Source organism: Paramisgurnus dabryanus, chromosome 17 (genome assembly GCF_030506205.2).
Source record: "Paramisgurnus dabryanus chromosome 17, PD_genome_1.1, whole genome shotgun sequence".
NCBI lineage: Eukaryota > Metazoa > Chordata > Actinopteri > Cypriniformes > Cobitidae > Paramisgurnus > Paramisgurnus dabryanus.
In genome coordinates this window covers 31,029,330-31,046,989 of record NC_133353.1, presented here as the reverse complement: position 1 = coordinate 31,046,989, position 17,660 = coordinate 31,029,330, and the positions used below count along the sequence as shown (strand labels likewise).

Sequence of the window (17,660 nt, the reverse complement as noted above, 5' to 3'; positions counted from 1 at the left end):
CGTAGTCGGCGATCCACTTTATTCTCCTTAAAAGCTGGGTTTTACGGCTCGACAGCTTATAAAAACTTATTTCTGGGTTCTTTGGCTTGTTAGCTGTACATATTGTCACACAGCAGCTTTTAGGCATTATTCTGTTTTTTGTTATAAGCCAGAAATGACAAGGAGGCAGCCTCTCGCAATACAAAGTCAATGGAGACGGTTGGATTGTTTTCCCCCCCGGTGGGCGTGGTTTTCAAATTTGCATATCGGCGCTCTGTCTCTATGTGCCATCATGGTTTTTTCCATCAGTGCTCTACAAGCCTAAATCATGCAAGAATTTTGCAAGTTAGGTATTGCCCCCGAGGAATAAGACCACAGAAGATTAAAGAGCAGAGAAAAATTAAAGATCACACTGTAGAAAGTTTATCCTAGTTGATATATAAAACAAAGACTACAAAGTGAAAATAGACCTTTCTATAAGAAAGAGACTATATAGCCATCATAGTTGAAATATAGAGACCTTTTTATAGCCTATAGCCTGGATAAGTGAAAAATAAATAAATACATTTCTATAAGCAAAAACCTACAGCCCGAATAACTGAAATATAAATACCTTTCTATAAGCAAAATACTATATAGTCCCAAAGTAGTGAAATATAAAAGACCTTTCTAAAGGAAAGAATATATATAGTCCAAATAAGTCAAATATAAGGACCTTTCTATAGGAAAGACTCTATATATCGCCCACATAAGTAAAATATAAAAACCTTTCTATAGGAAAGACTAGCCTATTATATAGGCTATAAGTGACAAATAAAGACCTTTCTATAAGCAACATAGGTGAAATATAAAGATCTTTCTATAGGAAATACTAGCATATATAGCCCAAAATAAGTCTAAATAAAATGCTAAGTGAAATATAAAACCCTTTCTATAGGAAAGACTAGCCTATATAGTGCGATTAAGTGACACAAATACTTTTCTATAAGCAAAATTCTATATAGCCCATATAGGTGAAATATAAAAATCTTTCTATAGGAAAGACTAGCATGTATAGTCCAAAATAAAGACCTTTCTATAAGAAGAATTCTATAAAGCCCATATAGGTGAAATATAAAGACCTTTCTATAGGAAAGACTGGCCTATATAGCACAAATAAGTGACATATAAAGACCTTTCTATAAGCAAAGTTCTATATAGCCCATTTAGGTGAAATAAAAAGACATTTCTATAGGAAAGACTAGCATGTATAGTCCAAAATAAAGACCTTTCTATAAGAAGAATTCTGTACAGCCCATATAGGTGAAATATAAAGACCTCTCTATAGGAAAGACTGGCCTATATAGCACAAATAAGTGACATATAAAGACCTTTCGATAAGCAAAGTTCTATATGGCCCATATAGGTGAAATAAAAAGACATTTCTATAGGAAAGACTAGCATATATAGCCCAAAATAAAGACCTTTCTATAAGAAAAAATCTATACAGCCCATATAGGTGAAATATAAAGACCTTTCTATAGGAAAGACTAGCCTATATAGCGCAAATAAGTGACAAATAAAGACCTTTCTATAAGCAAAAGTCTATATAGCCCATATTGGCAGCTATGTAAAATATAACCACAATGATCATTAATAAACTAAAAAGTCAAAGTAAAGTAGAAGGCACACACAAAAAGACAAAGGTTAGAGGCTACTTAATGTCTTCTGAAGGTCTTTGAGGGATCTGTAAAGAATTGTTTAGGTTTATAAACCTGTTAACATGTTGATAGCTAAATGTTTTGCAGCTTGAAGAATACGAGACAATAAGATCCACATTTGCTCTGGAGAGAGCAGGTGAACATCTCAGATGTAAGCAGGGTCCACATTAGTCTGGAGACAGATGCCACTTTGATCAGTGTGGGTGAATTCAGCTCAAAGTGCTTCGGGTTCGCCTAATCTTACCTTTTAAACCTCCACGAGCTGTGCGTTATTTTTCACGCGTCTTTTTAAAACAGACATCCACTTACATGAATCAGTTGTTCAACGGTGTCGTCCGATGATCCAACCCCGTTTCTTTGAAGAATTTCACGAATGGAGCCACTCATATGACAGACTCATCGAGACAACAACGTCCAAATTTACGCGGCCACGGCTCCGTCCTCGCTTCTCAAACGGGCGACAACAGCCGTATGATCAAATCGGTTCATTTTCGGATCTAAATGTTGCAAAAAACGACTCGTTAAAAGTAAACGAAAAGGTAGAGGAGCCGCCGCTGAGGCACCGTGCTGTTGATATCACGTCTAGCTAACACACTGGAAAGCCCCCTTGGTCTGACTTCCTCAGGAAATCCCCGTCGTGAAAAAAAACTACATGTTGTAAATGGACGACACCGATTCGGACCACTGGGTGACGCCAGAGCTCTCGTGTTAGAATCGCTTTCATTTCAGCCGTTGCGACTCTTCCACGTGTTTCTCATAGGTGACGGAGTGTTTTGTGAGAACAGAAAGAAGCGTTTGATGCAAATAAGGCCAAAGACGATAACTTTATGTTTATATATTATTGATGTAAGGTCCAAATAAAAACGTCACTGTTGCGATAGCGTTTTACACCAATAAATACATATAATTAACATTATATAATAAGAGTACAATATGATAAGGTTTCTGCAAGGAATTACAATAGGAATTACAGCTTTTCCGTTTTTAATAAAAGAAGATCGAATTGAATCAAAATTAAGATCCATTTCATTTTTCAAATGGTTTTGTACCATACAATTTACATCTGTGTACATTAAAAAATCCCGTAAAAGAATAAGATTTATTTATAAAACGACTATATTTTAATTTATATAATTTTACAAACACTGAATAGTTTTGCTGCGATCACTTTCAGAGCGATTTTCCAGCTGATATTTGAATAAACATTGACAGCCAATCACAATTAAGTCCTTATTTAAAGGGCCCGCGCATTAAATACACGTGAATTTGTTGACAGAAGCGGTGAATGCAAAAAGTCCATTTAAGAGTTGTTCGACTACCACTGATTAATTTTAGAAACTTCAAAGTGTTGCTTTACATTTTTTGTATGTTTATTTTGACTTCTGTTTACCTGTATGTTTTTTTTTTTTTTTTTTGGTTGACGACGTTTGTGATGCAAAAATGTCGATCATCTACCCACACATTTTTGATCATTCAATGTCGTGATTCATGCTGCAATCTCATATCTAAAGTGACACTTGAAAAGTCATAAAATGTTTTTGAATTTTCTGTTCGTTGCGATGTCCAGAAATCCCTGTGTGGGCACGTTTTTTTCTTTTATTAAAAATAAATTTTGTTTTATAATCTTTCAACACTTAATCTAATAACAGAAATACTGTATTTTATTATTCAAAATGGCTATTGGTCAATCTCAGGTAACTACAGTAGTCAACATTTGAAGTGGATCAAAAAAGTTGTCGGATATTGTTCAAAGTTTTAAGACAACTTTTATGAAAAGTTTTGATCCACTTCAAATGTTGACTAGTGTAGTTCATTTTAACATTCAGTTTCTTGATTGAAACGCCTTTTAACAGGACTGAAAGTAACAGGCCTGTTTGTTTTGCATATATCTAGCAAATACATGAAATATAACTCTGTGGATTATAGCACAAAAACCCTGTGCAAATTCTAGTCATTTTCAAAAATATTATATTTTTAAAATAAACAGATAATATCAAATAAATAATATAGGTTACGGGGCCATATGTTAAGATTGACCCTCAAAGTCTACAATAGCTAAAATATACAGAAAATTCACTTGCATTGCAACTTCCTGTTGAAAAGTGTCTTGTGAAATATTCCTAGTTTTTCCACAGGGGGAACGTGTTGGAATAACAGGACTGAGTGAAATCCTTGAGATGTGACTAAAATATTACAATTGTTTTAATGCTATCAAATATTTAAAGCAAAGATGGGTATAAAGATGGATGGATATGTAAAGATGGATATAAAGCGAAACAAAAATGCAAAAGATATCTGAAAAATGTTATGCTTAATATTTAAATGCAATATGGACAGATAATACATGCTATTTTTTCATTGTTCTTTGTAGTTTTTAACTGGGCCTACTTATTAATAACTTAAATGTACTGTTAGATTAATGTGGGAAGTTTTTACACGATGTTCTGGGAACAGAAATGTTACCCATTTGGTGGAAAGGCTCAAAAAGCATTTGCAGTCATTTTTTTCCTACAGTTTGGCCATTGCAATTTCTTTTTGACATTACAAGTATAGATAAAAAATTAGCACTATAGCTCAATAAGTAAAGGGCAAGTTTAGCTGTGGGTTCAAGTCCCAGGTAATGCACATACAGATGCCTATGCCAGGTTCCCACACCTTAGTTAACTTCAAATTCAAGGACCTTTCAAAGACTTTCCAGGTTCAATAACTTCAAATTCAAGGAATAAATGTGGGAACACATTTTAAGTGAGAGCAAAGTTACATTGTGTTACCTTTAAAGATATTTTTTACAGTTCCATTTCGAGGGAACTCGCGCTGTGTCACTGCAGTGACACGTTGGGGACGCCTCCAGGGGTAAGTGCGTCTGAATGTGTATATCAAATTCAACCAATGGTGAGGCTTAATAACAAAGACAGTGTGACGTGGGAGCCAGGAAGTATATTGCCAAAGACGGCGTTACAGGGCCGCAGGAAGTATGGCAAGGGAGACACAGCGTCTCGTTCCCTGGGAACAACAGTTATACGTAACCCAAGACGTTTTCACGTGTCAAACACATCTTTGCAAAAAAGCATTTTGGTATGAATCAACATTCGCATACAGAAGATATAAGCATTTAAAGCAAACAGTTTAGCACTTGTGCTTAAAAAGTCTAGAATTTTTATGATATTATCCTACACTACACAGGGAATAATATGGTTTTTCCAGAAAACTTCTTGCATAAAATAGATTCAAGAACTCTTAATGACCTGTTTCTATGTATGTATATTTTCAAAAACTTCCCAGGGCCTTGAATTTTTTCCCCAGAATCACAAACTTTCAAGGCCCCGTAGGAACCCTGATATGCATACCTTAAAGGCAGGGTGCATGATCTGTGAAAGCCAATGTTGCCATTTAAAATCACCTAAACAAATGTCCCTGCCCCAATAGAATCTGGACCTTCTTTTGATAGACCCACCCCACACATACGCAACAATGTCGATTAGTAGACACATCCCTTACTGCTGATTGGCTACAAGTGTTTTGGTTCTCGGCCCGACTGCCTTTTCCATAGCTTTTCAAAAATCATGCACCCTGCCTTTAAATGCACTCAAAGTCACTTTGAGTAAAAGCATCTGCCAAATGTGTACAAGTAAAATGTCACAATGCAAACCTAAAAGTGGCCTTTTATTTTATTGAAGGGTAAATTCCAAGCATCTCATTTCAAATCATAAGCTGTTATTTATGATTAATAGACAGAATATAATAAAATGTGATGCATACAGATAAAAACAATGCATTTGACAGTATAAATCCCTTAAGTTTATTATGACTAATGTGGCGTAAACCTATTACATATACAGGTGAAGTCTACAGCCACATTAAATCACACCCACACACGCAGACACACGATTTCACCCCAACCATTCACGTTATCAGCACACGTATTACGTTTTAAAAGGAGTTCACACATGTATGGTACCATTACAGTTATTAGAGGGAAAAAGAGTTGGTCGAAACAGGCGAGATGTGCATGTTATTTAAATAACTTACTCAATTTAAAATGACATACAATAGATAAGCAACAGGAACCTTTCATCTCCAAACACCATAATAACTTAAGATGTATGGATTGCTACAAGCATGGAATAGTAGAAAATCAGATGTGCTCCCATACCTTTACATTTCTACCTATATATGGCAATCCCTATATTTTAGACACCCCTTAATGGGGGGAACAGCTTGACCATGGCACAAGAAATGTCAATGCATGCAAAATAGTTTAAAATAAATTTGTACAAATCCCAAGCAAAAAATATATAAAAAAGCTATTTTCACTTCATTACTACTACTTGTCTCTGTTCTTGGTGTTAAGAAACCTTTGAGATAAGATGTATTTCAACAACTAAAGGGTCCATGATAAAACATAATAATAATATATTATGACCTAGTACTAAACCAACAATATAAGAGCTGCAAACCATTATATTTACTTGAGAATAATATTAAAATTGATATAAAATTACAATCTACACTGCCATTTCAATTCATTTTGATACAATGCAGCTCTCATAATTCATAATTCAATTTTTATGTAAATAAATAGTTTAACATAATCGAAGAGTTCACCTAAAATGCCCCCTCCCAACCCTTTCTATTGTATAGAACAAACCAGGTTATACACTATAGTAACAAAAAGGTAACTGGAAAGAGATGCTTGACTAAAAGCCAAGTCCTATGGAAATAGAAAGAAAAATACAATGATAATCAAGTGATAAGTTCCTTCAGATCAAAACCACAATTCTGAGTCTCTAACTTTGGGATAGGTGTAAAGGGGTTGTTGTACCCCAGTGACAGACCAATTACCATATTTGGAGAACATGATTGTTGGAGTACCAGACTGGTAGAGACCAGGCAGCATCTCTTCTTGTGTGGCAGTGACCATAAACAACAAGATGGTCCCGGTTTCTTTAGAGTAGAAGTGAAGTTTGCGCTCCTGTGGCATGACACCCGTGAGAGTCCTGGGGTTCGGCGGGGTGGAGGGAGTTGGTAAATAAAGGAGGAATATCCGTTATCAAGAGGCTACACTTGAAGCTTTTAAAGCTTTAATGCCTCTTACGCGAAGCTGCACTCAAAAGAACGTAGCTCATCTCAATGCTGCTATAAACTCAGGAAGCTGAAAGGGTTTGTGTCTCCATCGACGTTGGTTCCTGAACAAAACAATGAGAAGATTTTTTTAAACAGACATTTTACTTCGTATGTGATCCATAAACCTAAATGTATAAACGAAAATAGTCCCCTGCTATTGAAAGTAACCAAGGGGACTATTTTCAGGCAGTGCATAATATCACTACGCCTGCTGCAGCCATGTTACATCAGCAAAGACCTTGATTATTACGCCAGTTTGAGAGTATAGTTCCTAGCCATATCTGCCTAGAAAATTGCAGCTTTTATAGTACATGATGTAAGTACAGAAGTGTCAAGTTTTAAATAGGATATCGAATATAGGATATCTGATATCGAAACTCTTTGGTTACTTTCTGCGTAATGGTCTAATGATGTTCTAATCAGATTCAATGGATTGTGCTAATCTATGCTATAAGTGCTAGCGCCAGACCCGGAGATCAGCTGAATGGATTCCAAAACAGTAAGAATCAAATGTTTAACTCTAGGGGAGCTGGAAAATGAGCATATTTTCAAAAAAAGTGGAATGTACCTTTAAAGGCGATTTTCTCAATAGTACAGGCTTTTTTTGCACCCTCAAATTCCAGATTTTCAAATATTGCCAAATATTGTCTTATCCTAACAAGCCAGCAATGAAAAGCTTCATTATTCAAATGATGTATAAATCTCAATTTAAAAAAAATTGCCCCTTATGACCCTTATGTTTTGTGGTCCAGGGTCACATATTTATAAATTTTCCCTTTTTCTGTGATTTCCTTTCTTCATCTTTCATTAAAAGCTGCAAACATGCACATTTTTTAAATAAAAAAGCACTATATAAATAAATTTGACAAATATATTTTTATATTTTCCCAATCAGTCTCAAAGATGTTTTTTTTCAAGCAGAGGAACCAATTCAACCAAAACCAAGTAGATTCAAAATATGAAATGCAAGAAATAAAACGTACAATAAAATAATAAAAATATTCAAGGCATTTCCAGACTTTCAAAAAAACAAAAAAAAACAAGAAAGAGACATAATCAACCATTATTATTATTATTATTATAACAATAGCTGTCATATGCAGTCCAGCCCTAGTAACAGCACATTAACAAAAAAACTTTCATAGCTACTGACCTCTGTCTGGTTTTCTGTAGATCCAGGTGTGGTGCCCTCCTCAGATGACACCTCCATCTTCTCCTCATCCAGGCCCTTTTGCTCCTCCACTCCGTGCTCAGCCTCCCACTCCTGCAGCACCTCATCCAGGTTGAAACGACGCCGGTAATTCACAAAGAAGTTTTTCACCTGAACTACAGATTTGTTCCCGATCACGTCCGAAATGGCTTGGAAATCTCGCCCATACTTCCTTATGGCTGAGAAAGGCAATTGTAACAAATTAATCGACTGTCGAAGTTACATAAACTCGGGTAAAGTACTAGTTAAAATTTTTCTTTGATATCAAAAATACCTTGTACTGCAAGAAGCTGTTCTTCTGTGGTCCAGCGGGTATTAAACTTCTGGTTAACCTGTGGGTATTAATCAGAGCACAAAAAAGGATGAACATCTCTAACATCTTTGCCAGTTTGGTAGAAAGGAATTCTGATAATGTGAATTTTTACCTCAGATGGCTTATATTCATCCACACCTGAATCCAGTTTATCTCTGAGGGCACTATTGTGCTGTTTAATGCTCTGAATCTATAAAAATATAAAAGGGTTAGGGTTATGTACATAATACTAAATTGCATTGCTTTCTGTAATATTTATATATCTAAGTACTCAAGTTTAACTCACTGAGTCAGTAATCGAATTGCCTACCTGTCGTTTAATGGTAACAAGCTCCATATCAAGCTGTCTGAGAAGGCTAACGGCAGTAGGACCGCTGCTGGACATCGCAGTCACATCACCAGAGTGCAAGTGCATGCCTTTGGGAGGTTTTTTCTTCGCCCTGTGAAGGTTTCTGCCAGTTGGTCCCTGTGGCTCCTTCTTAACATGGATAGGTTTTTCTGCAGGGTTTGCTGGCTGAAACAGTGGAAACATATAGGGAGTAAACATTGATGCAACTTTTGAGTCTTAAAGGGACACTCCACCTTCTTTTTAAATATGCTCATTTTCAAGCTCCCCTAGAGTTAAACATTTGATTTTTACAGTTTTGGAATCCATTCAGCCGGGTCTGGCGGTACCACGTTTAGCATAGTTTAGCACAATCCATTGAATCGGATTAGACCACTAGCATCGCACTCAAAAATAACCAAAGAGTTTCATTATTTTTCCTATTTAAAACTTGACTCTTCTGTAGTTACATCGTGTACTAAGACAGACGGAAAATTAAAAGTTGCAATTTTCTAAGCCGATATGGCACAGACTGGTTTCTGCTTCTAATCTATAAACACACTTTAGACATAAACAAATGTTTTTATTAGAAAAAGAATACTGTGGAGATCATTTAGTGTGTATGTGCTCTGTCAAGAATAGAAAGATTTATGTTGGCTTACTTTGTGAAACTCATCTCTACCTATTTGCACTACTGAGAACACTTAAACACGTGCACACACACAGGCGGAGGTCGAATTCCAAACAGCGCTTCAGGAAGAAGATGCAGCATAAACATTCGCTTCACATAAAAACTTCACGTTGTTTTTCATTGCTCTATTCAGCAAATGTATGTTAATGGACTACAGTATGAGACACAGCAAAGTTTTCAAATCAAGAGTTCTGATCTTTGAAGGGAATTACGTCTGACTGGACCGGACACATTTAACTATTTGCGGTTAAATTGTTTTAAATCACTTGAATGTTTATATTTGCCTTAGAAACACGTGCAAATGAATAACTTTTTCCCCATTTAAATTTGCATATTAATCCGCGAATAGCATGCGAGCCGAAACGCGATCCGTCACAGCAGTAATTATGTTTGTTGTTCACCATGTTTGTTTACAGTGAAGTCATGTTTGGCGAGATCTTCAGAGACTTCCTGTGTTCTCAGCTGAGACTCATGTTGTTTGTGAAGTTAATCTGATGGTGCATGGTGTGCTGTCATGACCACATAGCGGCACTCCACACACTATAGGAACAAACGCGTTAAATCGTCGATTTTTTTCATCATGTTTGTGGTCTCTCACATTTTGAAAATCTGATAAGATTTAAAAAATCTTTTGGTGTGGCCCTAGCTCAAGCCAAATTTCCTGACCTTTACTGACTAAAAAGCTGAATTTTCATGACCTATGTCTGAGATGCGGTGAGCTTGATAATATAGCGTACACTGTGAGTTTATCAATTATTTTGCATAAAGGCGGGGTGCATGATTTCTAAAAGCCAATGTTGACATCTGAAATCACCTAAACAAACACGCCCCTATCCCAATAGAATCTGGACCTTCTTTTGATAGACCCGCCCCACACATACGCAACCCAGGCAACGATGTTGGTTAGTAGACACGCCCCTTACTGCTGATTGGCTAAAAGTGTGTTTGATACTCGTCTCGACTCCCTTTTCCAAAGGGTTTCTGAAAAATCATGCACCCCGCCTTTAAATTAATAAACAATGCCAATAAATGTCTGTTTAGATTGTAGTCTCACTTGAAATCAAATGGAGGCTTGGACTCGGAAAGGCAATCCTTACGTCACAACTTAACAAGCAAATTACATTTAGATAAATGCAAACAAAAGTTTTTAGCAACAAACAAAATCACTGATATTTCATGACTTGGACCAAAATAAATATAAAATTCCCTGACTTTTAATGTCTGGAATAGGCCTTTCAATTTCTGTGATATTCCAGAAATTCCATGACCCTTAGGAACCGGAGAGGAACGTTTGTTCAATTATCCAATTCACATAACTACTGTTGCTAAAACAAGGCAGAAAACTTGTGCAAGTTATCAATGGCTTAAGCAGGTACATATGCGAAAATACTTTTAAGGTTATATTTTTACAGAATGTTCTTTACATTATGCGGGATGATTTTGTAAAATCACAAAAAATAAGTTTAGCTGGGTTTTCACGGACTGGGTCGCAAATATTACACACGGACATTTAAATTCACTATTGATTTGAAGGATGTTTACTAACTTAGTAATACTAAAAAAACTTATTGTACCTTCTGCACAACTGCTGGTTCAAGGAGTCCAGATGTTCCCTAGAAAAAACAAACATGTCTTTAGCCAACATTCATATGTGTTAAGAAAGATTTCAGTTTACACAAATGACTAATCCTTCATCAAAATAACATGAAATGAAAACTGACTACAAGAAGAATTATTGTGTGCAAAAAAAAAAAAAACATGTCAGTTTATATTACCTCTTTCTTTTCTTCTTTATTTGGCTCACATTCAGCAGCGCCTGGAGAAATGCAAGTGTTTTCCTCTCCCTCTTCATCACTAGCAGATAAAGAAATCAAAGACACATCATATTTCACTTGCATTCTAAAAATACATCACAACTAATCTTTGATCAATATTTTTAACAGCAAAAATAACACAGAAAGAGATGATCGTGAAATATATTTATGCAAACTCCTAACCTTTCCTCTCTTTCTCTCTTCTGTTTGCGTGCATGCCTGTCCATCACGCTGGTTTTACTGCGTGTTTTCTTCCACGAGTAATAGAATCTAACCAGGCTTGCAATTGACTTGTCTGGAAGCTGGTAAGAAGAAAACAGCTTGCAAATTAAATACATAAGCAATAAAAAAATAGGACGTGCCATAACGATCATCATTATTTATGATCAAAGCTGACACAGATTTAGTTAAAGGCCGAACAAAGCGTTTGGATTCAAAACTTGACAGAACACATTTGGTCTTCATATTCCCCAAAAAAAGCTACGTTGTGCTGTCACTTAAATGTGAAGTCGTCACGTAGTGTTTTGTTTTAATGGCAAGAGTGTTTTTTGAGTCTTACTCACCATCTGCTGGATGCGGTGAAACGTCTTTCCGTGAAAGCTGAAACCTTGTTCAAACAGCACCTTGTCCTCCACCGTCCACTCATCTGGAAACGGGGTGAAGTTGGGAAGATCTGCCAAAGACTTTTCAACATTGTGCTTGTGCCAAAACAGCATGCCCAATGCCTGTTAAACACAGAAAGGCCCACTATAAGAACCCATGTTCAGCAGAATTTGACTTCTAAAGTAAATAAATAAAATGGAGTTAATAAAATTACAAGTTATGTTTGATATTTTAAGTATATGTGACAGGTTACTATTAATGCAATAAATATAGCACTTTAGTGTGTAAATTCAGGGCTCGCAAACTTTCAAAATCCCTGGTAGCTCTTCGGGCAGGCACTCTTCAGTTTTTGGTAGCCCGAAATGAATACAAGAAGCCAGAATAAAAAAGACATTACTTTTAATGTAGAATATTAAGACAAAACGTTATCAAAACACAAATAACACATAAAATAATAAAATTACAATCATTAATACAAATATTTGCTTCCAACTGAACTGAAATATTAACTGAAGTCACAGATAAGAAAATGCCACTCGACATTGTGGGCATATCACAGGGTTCCTCAATTAGTTTTCACCATGGGCCAAATTGTGCCAATACAAAGCCAATGTTTACTCTGCTACTCTTGTTGTTTTTAATGCTTTTTATGTTTAAAAAAATCTGGATTTCCATGCAAGCCAACTGTTCCTGCTCATCTCAACACTGGATATACTCAACATTTAATAGTGGTTCAATGGGTCACAAAACTCACAGTTTGGATCATACAATGTTTTTCCAGTTACAGACTGGATAATTTTTCCGATCAAAAAAAGAGGCTACTGTCGCTTTAAGAGCGAGTTCTGCACGGAGTCACACACTGTAGCCTTTTTCACAACTCTCTTCACTACACATGCAGTCTATATCACTTTAAAGCTTGCTGCGGGAGATTTCATTTTTTACGTCGGTATATTTATGACTAACAGAACAGCGTTAGAGGAAATTTTGCGATTTTAAACACGATTTAAAACCCAATCCTGAATTTCATACAGCATAATTACCAAACCAAGGCCCAATCCCATTTCTCTGTCTTACCCCTTCCCCTTCCCCCTTAGTTTTGCATGTTCACGTGAGAGTAAGGACCAATCGAGATAGCCCTTTCGTTCTCTCGTGAACGTGCAAAACTAAGGGGTGGGGGTAAGGGGTAAGACAGAGAAATGGGATTGGGCCCAAATATGTGCATTCAGGCATTTAAAAATATTTTTTCTCCCTATAAGTCAAAATAGCCCAACGGGCAGGGTGGAGATGCATTTTGGTAGCCTACTGCAAGGCACAATAGCCCCAGGATATCGGGCTAGCAATTTTGCGAGCCCTGAAAATTATAATAGTGCACTTAAGACCATTAAGCAAATATAACTTCAATACTTCAAACATTCACTTTACCTGTTCCATATTGTACCCATGTTTTTCTTTGGCTATTGCAATGTATTCATCCACTGTAACAAAAAAACACGGCAATCTTCAAAACATAATTCAAACTTTAATCTGAAGTTTAAACTAAAAGGATTGTATAAATATCTAAGGCTTATACAATTTATTTAGGCCAATATCAGGAACCAATTATGTTTGTCTAAAGAGTTTTTATGATATTTGTACTGGATAGTTATTAAAAAATAATTTCCAAAATTCCTTTTGGAGAGAACTGATGATAGGTTAGAAAAATGTTTAAATGACAATTAAAATAATGATTTTCTTGTAGGAATGCACTGGTACATCGGCCAATATTCAGTCATGTGACCCACCAGGACGGTTGGCGGTGTGAAAGGCCAATAAGGGCACAAATGGACAAAAAGGTGAGTTTTGGAAATCAATTTAAAACGAACGAAAAACCTCATGATTTTAGGTTTTCCAAAGATACAAGCAAAAAAATAGGTATTTGATATGCTGGCAATCAAAATGGGTGGAAAAACAGAACAGAATTAAAACAGAATTGCTGTTTGCACTAGGGTTGTGCCGATAGACGATACGATCCTGTATCAACAATAGTCAAATGAAAAAGTGAAATTAAAATTTAACATTTGTTTTGGAATATTGTGGTATTTTTTTTACAAATTTAAAAAAAAAAAATGCATGTGCCCTCATAACTTTAATCAAAAACACACATTTTCTCCCCTCCTCAAAACAATCTCTCTTTACTTCTGATCATATGGTATGGCAGGTGGGCGAGGTCCGGGAAAAGATTGCAGCGATTAGCAACAGGACTCAACTTCAAACGATAAAATCAGTTCTCAATGGACGAATTCAATGCAGAAATTTTGTATCTGTGCATCCCTACTTTTTTGCATAGGATTCTTAAAAAAAATAAAAAATAAAAAACAGGTAAAACAGTGATTTTAAAGTGATCAACATTCAGGTTGCTTGATTAGTCTGCACTTTACACTGAGAAAAAAAGAAGGTATTAAGGGGAAATATCATGAAAATCTGACTTTTTCCATGTTTAACTCTTTCACCGCCATTGACGAGATATCTCGTCAATTAAGAGAAAACGCTTCCCCGCCAATGACGAGATTTTCCGTCTTTCCGCAATACCGCTATTATCCACCAGGTGGCACTTTTTAAACCCGGAAGTATTGCCCTATGGCAGGCGGCTGCATGTCCGTGTGTGTTTTAAAGATCGCTCTGAATGGGATCTCTATGAAAAGTCCGTCACAAAAATGGAATTATCTCTGCTTTTTTCTCAAAATGTGATGTTTTTGCAGAAACCTACCCATATTCAAAAGCTGATTACAAACGAACCACTGAAGGTAGAAGGAAACGTTTTTTTTTTGTTTGAAAGCAGAGGGTCTGTTCTTTCATTTGGTATATTGTATGTTTATATATTTAAAGAAGAACATTTTCTGGAAGGCATTAAACTTTGGTGAAAATCATGAAAAACGCTGGCGCTGGCTGGCAACTTTTTTAAAAAACGCTGGCGGTGAAAGAGTTAAGTGTTATAATTGGGTCCCCAGTGCTTCTATCAACCTAGAAAATGTGGAAAAGATCAACCTAGTAACTTAGTTTTGGTAAACCATTCTCTGCAAGCATGTAAAAAATAGGTAATTGAAATTTGGCTCCCCCTGTGATGTCAGAAGGGGATAATACCGCCCCTTAATCTGCACTATCCAACCACAACACTGCCATTTAGTGCAGAGATCAGCTCATTTGCATTTTAAAGGACACACCCAAAATGACACATTTTTGCTCACACCTACAAAGTAGCAAAGTTATAATAAATTATCTTTGTAATATATTACAAAGTATAAATTTGAGCTAGAACTTCACATATGTACTATTGGGAGACCAAAAATGTATTTCACATCTTAAAAAAAGTCTTGTGAAATGTCCCCTTTGATATAAATTACATTTTTATATAACTTTTAGAAGACCATAAACGGTATATTATTGTAAAATGACAAGCAATGGTAATATTTAGTATTCAGTTAATACTGGTTTAATATTTAGACTCACATTTGGCCTCTGGGATGCTCTGATTCGGAAACCACACCAACATCCCCAGATTCTCTCTCTCATGGCTTGCCTTTGCTACTTCTGATGAAAAATAAAAATACTTGAGTGCATAAACAGGAGCACAGCACAGCTTTCCATTTTGGGCTTTAAACACTTGGTTTTGTGTATGCAAGTCCTTGTGTTACAGCCAGTGACGCCACATCTTCCTAATAGGTAGCATGAATGTTACATTAATATTTAATTTAATAACATAAAATTAGCATTAATGATAACATGGATATTTAATATATCATTTTTTTTCTAAAACAAGTACGAAAAGCTCTCGACTATGTACAGACAGATCAGGTGCTCAATTTATTGCATGCGTCACGTCACGAGCTACAAAGTTTTCTTCATATTTTAATTTTATTTATTTAATAATCTTAATCAAACATAACTACAACATACCACTTTCTATCACACATGTTGAACACGAAATAAAGACTTTAAATGCAAATCTGGTGTATAGTCCGCCTGCAGATGAAGTACAGACAAACTATTCCAACAACGGACAATGTTTGAGGCTATTACGCCGTCCACCCTACTCTGTCAATGAGGCTCCCAACACAAAAATTCAACAAACCTGGGTCATAATCGGGAACAACCGCCTGATACTGTGGTCCAACTCGCATCCCACCCGCACCTTAAGTGTGACAAAAGTACAAATGAGATGAACCACATCCGTTCAGTATAAGTGTATGAACTTGTGAAAAGGGACCGAGGCTACCACCGTGACTTACCATGCTCGTCATCACTTGAGGAACCCGAACTTCCTTCCTCCCATGAATTGTTACTGTTCCCATTTGAAGTTAAACTTTTGGTCGGATTACTTACAGAGTTTCTGCCCCTTCTTTTACCTGATATTTCAGTTGTGCCCTTCTCTAACATCGCAGGCATCTCGTCGGCGAAACGCAAAGGGAGCTTGAAGGAACTTGGAGGCTGCTCGCTATAGCTAAAGCTAACTCAGCTCAACTGCTCCGATCTTAACAAATATCACCGTCATGCACTAATACAAACTTACCAAACTTACAATATAAAGCTGTGTAGACTCGACAATGTGCATCCGATACATTATAGTTTAATAAGCCGAGTTAATAAGTGAACTTTGGTTGTACAGACATATAAAAAGCACACAAGGCTGCAGTGCTAGCAGTGCGGGCGCTGCTGTAGCGTTAGCTGGATCTCTCTCTCTCTCTCTCTCTCTCTCTCTCTCTCTCTCTCTCTCTCTCTCTCTCTCTCTCTCTCTCTCTCTCTCCGATCGACCTGCTTGAGCTAGAGCTAACGTCAGTTCCTCTTTAAAACACGAAACTTCTCCAAAAAAATAAATAAGGTGCTCGTTGTTGCATTCCTAGGCCAAAGCAGTGTTGATGTAGAAAAGATAACCTGCTATAAAATTAAATCGAGAAAACTAGCAGCAGCTACACGAGTTCGTACTCGGAACTGATGGACTAGTTCAGTGAAAGCCCTGCCTTCATCACCAAAGAGATTTTGCTGGGGCAAGAAGAAGAAAAACGTTACGATGCATAATATATATAATTAATGATATATAATTAATTAAACAAAAATCCATAGGCATAATGTAATTAAGTTATTATTTTGATGTTTACATGTTTTATATGTATTTAACTCACCTCAGCTACATTGCTTAGTGGAATCAGACATAAACTTTTCGCATACAATAATTATTTTGCTCTTGGGATTTGACTATGAAATCATCTGTTTTGTTACTGAGCTTCATTGGCTTTTTGTATTTAGTTGAAATACGGTGCATTGCTGTGCATGGGTATCACCTTATGCTATAATGTGTATTTTATATTTTTGCAAAATATAATTTTTGTAAAATTGCAAATGCAAGAAAAGCAGAATAATTGGTAACACTTTACAATAAGGATATTTGTTAAAATTATTTACGCATTAACATTGAACAATACAGCATTAAGAATTATAATCTTAGTTCATGTTATTCTCAGCATTTACTAATAAATCTTTTAAAGCAAAAGTTGTGACATTAGTTAATGTAAAACTATATTTCTCATAGCTAATGCATTCATTAATGCATTTTATTTATGCATGTATAACCTTATTGTAAAGTGTTATTAATGTTAAAGGGATAGTTCAACCAAAAATGAAAATTCTGCCATCATTTACTCACTCTAATGTTGTTAAAAACCTGTATAAATTTCTTTCTTCTGATGAACACAAAAAAAGATATTTTGAGAAATGTTTGTAACCATGTTTGTAATGTTTGTATACCGTTCGTGGACCCCGTTTACTTCCATAGTATTCTTTTATCCTACTATGGAAGTGAATTGGGTCCACAATCGGTTTTGGTTCCAAACATTTCTCAAAATATCTTCCTTTGTGTTCATCAGAACA

The 17,660-nt window shown here is 36.0% G+C and overlaps 2 protein-coding genes across 3 annotated transcripts in view; both read right to left on the bottom strand.

The window, feature by feature from the left end:
* The window catches only part of traf3 (TNF receptor-associated factor 3), a 15,459-nt gene extending 13,152 nt beyond the window's left edge, over window positions 1–2,307 (bottom strand). For both annotated transcript variants that reach the window (XM_065288307.2, XM_065288305.2), the window contains exon 1: window positions 1,989–2,307. In XM_065288307.2, coding sequence (XP_065144379.2) covers window positions 1,989–2,066 — 78 coding nt within the window. In that variant the 5' untranslated portion in view covers window positions 2,067–2,307. The remainder of the gene's footprint in view (window positions 1–1,988) is intronic.
* Window positions 2,308–5,329: 3,022 nt separating this feature from the next.
* Window positions 5,330–16,767, bottom strand: rcor1 (REST corepressor 1). The gene is made up of 13 exons (XM_065288308.2): window positions 16,025–16,767; window positions 15,868–15,927; window positions 15,246–15,326; window positions 13,182–13,234; window positions 11,720–11,881; window positions 11,340–11,458; window positions 11,118–11,196; window positions 10,917–10,955; window positions 8,637–8,840; window positions 8,439–8,516; window positions 8,288–8,345; window positions 7,957–8,192; window positions 5,330–6,865 (listed from the first exon to the last, which is right to left on the bottom strand). Exons 1-13 carry the CDS (start codon window positions 16,179–16,181, stop codon window positions 6,824–6,826), a joined length of 1,368 nt encoding a protein of 455 aa, XP_065144380.2. The 5' UTR covers window positions 16,182–16,767; the 3' UTR covers window positions 5,330–6,823.
* Between the last annotated feature and the right edge of the window lie 893 nt (window positions 16,768–17,660).

Bases quoted from the DNA above. Each gene is read 5' to 3' on its own strand.
- rcor1 (XM_065288308.2), bottom strand. From the start codon at position 16,181: ATGCCTGCGATGTTAGAGAAGGGCACAACTGAAATATCAGGTAAAAGA. The intron at 8,517-8,636 runs GTAGGCAATTCG...ATATTTTTATAG, and splicing joins TTGTTACCATTAAACGACAG to ATTCAGAGCATTAAACAGCA. The intron at 8,346-8,438 runs GTAAAAATTCAC...TAATACCCACAG, and splicing joins ATGAATATAAGCCATCTGAG to GTTAACCAGAAGTTTAATAC.